Source organism: Eschrichtius robustus, chromosome 17 (genome assembly GCF_028021215.1).
Source record: "Eschrichtius robustus isolate mEscRob2 chromosome 17, mEscRob2.pri, whole genome shotgun sequence".
In the NCBI taxonomy this organism is placed as follows: domain Eukaryota; kingdom Metazoa; phylum Chordata; class Mammalia; order Artiodactyla; family Eschrichtiidae; genus Eschrichtius; species Eschrichtius robustus.
The window spans coordinates 85,814,188-85,820,187 of record NC_090840.1 but is presented as its reverse complement, the minus strand read 5'-3'; the positions used below and the strand labels follow the sequence as shown (position 1 = coordinate 85,820,187).

Genomic DNA, 6,000 nt, shown 5'->3' with positions numbered 1-6,000 from the left:
TTGGCACACATGTTTGAGTCCCTGTTCTCACTTCTTCAGGGTATATACCCGGAAGTGGAAGTGCTGGGTCAACCCGTAATTCTGTTTTTAACTTTCTGAGGAAACACCAGACTGTTTTCCACAGCGGCCATACCATTTTACACGCCCCAGCTCTATAGAGGGATTTACACACCTGGTTTTATACTTGTTTCCACTGATACACCAAAATCTTTCCTGTTTTCAGAGGTTTAACACGTCTCTGTAGGGCCTCTTCGATCTTGGACGTTTCTTCTCCTGTCCTGGCCCGCGCAACAACAGAGTCTCTTGGGCCCTCATCCCACCAGGTCGCCCCTGCAGAACCCCCAGAGCCTAATTCTACGCGGAAGGAACTGCGCTGCAGCTGGGGTGGGGTCTGGGGTTCGGCCCCTCGCCCAGTCCCGCAGGGAACGAGAGCTCTTGGCGGAGAACCCGGCCAGAGCTCTACAGGGCGGTGACCACCTGCCGCAGCGCCCCCCTCCACACGGGCGGTGAGTACACTTCCCGGCGCTCCGTAGTGACGTTGCCCCCGCCCCTAGCTCTGCGCATGCGTGACCCCGCCTCTCCAGCCGTTGCCAGGGCGACGGCGCATCTCTCCTGCTCCCGCTCCCCGCGGCCCGGCAGTCGCCCAGGCCTCGCCTCAGTGCGCAGTCTCGGCGCCTCACCGCGCTCCGCCCAGCCCGCGGGGAAGCGGTCGCGCGGCGATGAAGTCGTGGGGGCCTGGTCTGGCGTCGCGGACTCCGGAGATGGAGGAAAAGGAGCAATTACGGCGGCAGATCCGTCTCCTGCAGGGTGGGTCGGGTCGGGCCCGGGTCGCGCGTCCCTTTCTTCCCCTTCACTTCACAGCGGGCCCCTGCCCGCCTCCCCTAAGGGGGTGGCTTTCCGCCCGCGGTCTCGGCGGCTAGGTCCGGTCGGGTGGGGAGGTAGGTGGGGTCGGGCTGCGTCTAGGGGACCCGGAGGGGCGTCCCGACCGGCCTGGGTCACCTCCAGCTCGGGTTTCGACGGAGGGTGCGAGCGTTTCTGGCGCTGCGGCGGGTGGCGGCGGGGCGGTCGCTTAGTAACCGGCGGGCGGGAGGGGGGCCCCCCCACCCCCACGCGCGGGCACGTACTCGGCGCCCCTTGGGCGCTCCCTCGCTCCCGGCGCCCGACAGTGGCAAAGCCCGCTCGGGGCCAGGTGTGTGTTTCTTCCCCGGACAGCCCGTTTTGACGCTCCTTCCGTCCGTACAGCCACACTCTCCTTGATATTCCCGGCCTAGACTCCCCAGTCTTCAGTTTCCAAACTTTTCCATTTTTAGATCTAATGTGGTTTGCTGTACTTAAAAAAAAAAAATTCCCCTTGTAAAGTTATTCCCACAAAGAGAAGACTTAAGGACTTGGAAAGTGTGTATAGGGGAGAGTTCAGGTGGGCTGAGCCCACCTTCCAGGCACTTCCTGGCCCTCCATCATATCTGCCCTGAGGTGTCACCAGGTCTGGACCTGGCTCTCTTTGGGCCTGGGGGCGGGACATATGGTGGGGGAGAGTTGTAACTGTGGGGCTTGTTGGCTGAGTTGTAACAGCTTGGGTTGTTCCAGCCGAGGCCTGGGCCCCACCTGCACGGGCACAGCTGTCCAGAGGCTTCCTTGGCAGGGCCCCGTGGCGGTCCACTGCACTGCGATTCCAGACGATTAGGCCTCTCCTCTCCTCAGGGGAGGATGGTGTGACATTCTTGTCAAGTGTGGAGTACCCAGGGGTGTCACTTATCTTACCCTCACTGTCTTGTGTGCCAGGCAGGGAGCTCATTAAGGTGCAGCCCTGCTCCCTTTCTATCTGTGGGCAAGCCAGGGGGCCTCCATGTCTCTTGAGGCATTACAGCATAGGGCCTTGCTGGTGTCTTCATACTGAGTGACACTTCTCCTCAAAGGATTGTGAACCCAGCATAACATTCCTGGCAGATAGGGAATATGCCACAGGGGTGCATTTTAAGGATAAGCAACTAGAAATAGGACTGAAGTAGAACTGACGGGAAAAGACTTACGGAGAAGACTGGCCTAGGGCATTTGGGCTGACTCTCAGTGGTTCTCAGGCACTGGCAGCTGCCCCTCCTGCACTGGGGCCTGGCAGGATCCACTGGGGTCTGCGGGGTGTCTGGTCAGCTGATGCCCCTCCAGGGAATTCTCACTGATTTTACTCACTCTCCGGTTAACGGGGCCTGTGCTCCTGTCTCCTCAGGTCTGATCGATGACTACAAAAACCTCCATGGCAGTGCCTCTGCCCCAGGCACCTCCGCCGCTTCCCAGTGGCAGCCGCCCACTTACAGCAGCGGCAGGGCCTTCAGTGCGCGCTACCCTCGTCTGAGCCGGAGGGGCTTCTCCCCGAACCATGGGCCCGTGTGGCGCAAGAAATACTCCCTTGTGAATCGGCCCTTGGGATCCTCGGACCCCCCCGGCGACTGTGCTGCGCAGCCGCCCCCTGGGGCTGGGGGCAGCCAGGGTCCCGACCCCCAGCAGTACATCCCGGAGAGGCAGGTCCAGCTCAGTCCGGATCAGAACATGGTCATCAAGGTCAAACCACCGTCAAAGCCGGGCTCAGCTGGCACTGCAGGGGTCCTGCGGGGCTCCTTGGAAGCATACGGGGATCCCCCCTGGAGCAGCCACAGGCCTCAGGAAGGTGAGGGTGGGCCTGCCGGTGGGCAGCGGCAGCCCTCGAGGCCAGGAAGAGCCAAGGGGAGCTGCAGTGAGGAGGACCCCCTTCTGGTCTGCCGGAAGGAGCCTGGCAAGCCCCGGCTGGTGAAGTCGCTGAGCGCCGTGGGCAGCAGCCCCTCGGAGCCCTGGCGGACGGTCAGTGAGAGCGCAGCTGCGGCCAAGGCCCGCTTCGTGCCCCCCGGCCTGCCCCAGCGGGGCGGCACGGCCCTGGGCCGGAAGGTGGGCTCGCACTCTGTGGCCAGCTGTGGTGCACAGGTCCTTGGGGACGGGAGAGCGAACGCCGGCCATGCAGGTCAGTCAGCTGCCTCCGGCCTGCTGGCCGGCCCAGCTAGACCTGCTGCTGGACCCAGGCAGACCCGGGAGCCCTTGCTGCTGGTGTCCTGTCGAACCAACAAGTTCCGGAAAAACGACTACAAGTGGGTGGCTGCCTCGGCGAAGAGTCCCCGGGCCCCTCGGAGGGCCCTCAGTCCCAGAGCAGTGGCGGAGAATGTGTGCAAGGCCCCCTTTTCTGCAGCGGAACGAACGGAGAAGCCGCAGCTCAGAGCCAACCTGGATGCCAAGCCCAGGAGGTCGGCCACAGCCTCCGTGCCTGGGGTCTCCCCGAGCAAGTACAAGTGGAAGGCCTCCAGCCCCTCGGCCTCCTCGTCCTCCTCCTTCCGTTGGCAGTCAGAGGCCGGCAGCAAGGACCATGCCTCCCAGCTCTCCCCAGTCCCACCTCGGTTCCCCCCAGGGGACAGACCAGCAGTGGGACCCAGCAGCTTGAAGCCCCTCTTCAGTGAGACCCCGCTCTCGGCTTACAAAGTGAAGAGCCGCACCAAGATCATCCGGAGGCGGGGGAGTGCTAGGTGTGTGTCCCCGCCCCGCCCCGGGGTCCTGTCTGGCCAGGCAGACTCTGCCTTGTATGCAGAGCGGGTGGGAGGGCCCACCTGCAGGGGTGTGGGAGGCGGAGGGGAAGCCTCGTCCCGGACAGGGCCTGAGCGGCAGGGGCCTGAGCGCGGAGCTTTGCCTGTGGTGGTGTCACCATAGTCAGTAGGAATGAGGCCAGGGTCACTGCTGTCCCTTACAGTTGAAAGGGCTCAGCCTGGCTGGGGGCTGGCCCGGGGCTCCCAGCCAGGCGGGGCAGGTGGAGGTGGTCACAGCATCCCACCCTTTCTCCTGTGGGCAAGAGACCAGAGACTGCTGGGGTGGTTCCTGTTCTGGGCCCCCAGGGTTTGTGCCCAGGCCAGGAGCAGGGCAAGCAAACTCAGGGTGCAGTGTCTCTGCGGGAGGGGGTCGTCTTTCCACCGGGGAGGAAGGCTGCCCCTTGACGGCCGGGTGACAGGGTGAGTCACTGCCTCACTGAACCCATGTCACCTTCCCCGCCCTCTGTCCTCTCGGATCTAGAGGAGGCTCGAGGACGGGGTCGTGGCCCAGTGCTCCGTCTGGGGTCAGGGGCTTAATTGTGGTGGCTGCCAGTGGCAAGGGCAGAGGGCCTGCCTCTGCCATCGGACGTGGTGACACTCGCTGTCCTCCCAGCAAGTCCCACTCCAGAGGTCCTTCCTGCTGTCTGACCTTGATCTTGGGCCCTGCTCTCCCAGATAGGCGCTGTCTTGGATCCCTCGGGCTCCCTGCCCTCCTCACTTTTTCTGGACAGCGGCCTCTGTTTCAGCCAGTGTGGGGAGGGGGTCACGAGGCTGGGGGCAACTCCTCCTCCGTACAAGGCCTGCCTGCTTTGCTTCTCCCCCAGCTCCAGGCGGGGGCTCATCTGGCCTGGGGAGGTGCAGGAGGTGGTTGTGGAACACTGGGTGGGGGTCGAGGGCTGCTCTCCTGCGCTCTCCGCCTCCCTTGGCTCTGGGATCCTCCAGGGTTGTGGCTGGGAGCCTGGCGGGGAGGAGGAGGGGGGTGGGGTGGGGGGGATGGGCGGGGAGCAGCCTTCTGACGGCTGCTGAGGTTGGTTAGGTGAGAAAGCGAAGTGGGCTGCCTCCGGGGGCTGAGTCCATGTTGCTGGGATCTGGGTGGGCAGGGGTGGGGAGGTGAGCCACTCGCTGGGGGAACCTGTTGGGAGCTGTCTGCTCTTTGTCTCTGCAGCCTTCCTGGGGACAAGAAGAGCAGCCCCCCACCTGCTGCCACGGCCAAGAGCCAGTTCAGCCTGCGGCGGAGGCAGACCCTCCGGGGGAAGAGCAGCCCCGTGCTGAAGAAGACGCCCAACAAGGGCCTGATGCAGGTCAGCAGGCACCGGCTGTGCTGCCTGCCTCCTAGCCGGGCCCACCTCCCCACCAAGGAAGGTACGACCAGGAGGAGGGGCTCCCTGGGCCTGTGCTGGCTCTGCTCCCTGTTGGGACCCACCTTCGCCGTCCACCTTGCATTGTTGGGCCCTGGCCCAGGAGCGCTCAGCCTGGCGGGCAGTGGGCGGCCTGGGCTAGTGAGTGGAGGAGGAGAAGACCCGGGGTACCGTGCCCTGTGCTCTGGGTGGGGAGATGCTGCCAGGCAGGCATGTGGTGGTCTTTGCAGCACGTCCCTCCGTGTATGTGCAGCTGAGTCCCTCTTGGCAGGAGGAGCGGGAAGGTAGATGAGAGGGTGGCAGCCACGCAGCCCTGAAGGGGGAGGAGACATGGCTTGTGCCGCCCAGGGCCTCTCCCTCCTTTCCTCGCTGCCTGGGCCGCAGGTCTACCCCTCCCCTCCCTGCTGGCTGCTGCCTTTTCTTCGGGAAGCCTGAGCTGGCCTGGGAGGGGTCGGCTTTGCCCTCTTATTGAGTCCCTGGAGTCCAGGAACAGGATGGGGAGCGCTGTGGGCGTGGCCCCCGCAGGAGGCCAGCTCCCCACTGCCGCGACGGCGGTGCTCTGGGGAGGCTGCAGAGCCAGGCTTCATCTGGGTGCCTGGTCCTGAGGTGGCCCCTCTGAGCTGCGGGGCGAACGTGCGGCAGTGGCTTCTAGACTGACCCGTGTGAGATCTGGAGGTGACAGGGTCTGGGGCCCGGCAGGCTCGGCGCCGCGCGCTCCGGTCGGGGCCTTGTGCTCTAACAGCTGTGCTACGCTTGGTGCCTGGGGAACCCAGCTGAGGGCGTGGTCCTTGGCCTGGCCAGGAGGCTGTGAAGAAGGCTTCTGGAGGAGCTGGTGCCTGGGCCGTGCTGAGCATCTGCGCGGAGCCGGCCGTGGGAGGGGGGGCCGTGGGGTCCCAGGCAGAGGGTCGAGCGGGGCAGCGAGAGGGCTGTGGGGAAGTGAGGCTGGAGGGTGCCGGCCTCCCACCCATCCTCCTTCGGCCGTATCCTGTGCGCCATGGCAAGTGTGGATGTCATGCCAGGTGACAGAGCTGAGGGAGCCCCGT

At 64.7% G+C, this 6,000-nt stretch overlaps 1 protein-coding gene across 2 annotated transcripts in view; it reads left to right on the top strand.

The window, feature by feature from the left end:
• Window positions 1-652: 652 nt before the first annotated feature.
• ZC3H3 (zinc finger CCCH-type containing 3) overlaps window positions 653-6,000 on the top strand; it is an 82,679-nt gene continuing 77,331 nt past the window's right edge. For both annotated transcript variants that reach the window (XM_068526056.1, XM_068526055.1), the window contains exons 1-3: window positions 653-807; window positions 2,225-3,542; window positions 4,765-4,961. In XM_068526056.1, the coding sequence (XP_068382157.1) occupies window positions 720-807; window positions 2,225-3,542; window positions 4,765-4,961 (1,603 nt within the window). In that variant the 5' untranslated portion in view covers window positions 653-719. The remainder of the gene's footprint in view (window positions 808-2,224; window positions 3,543-4,764; window positions 4,962-6,000) is intronic.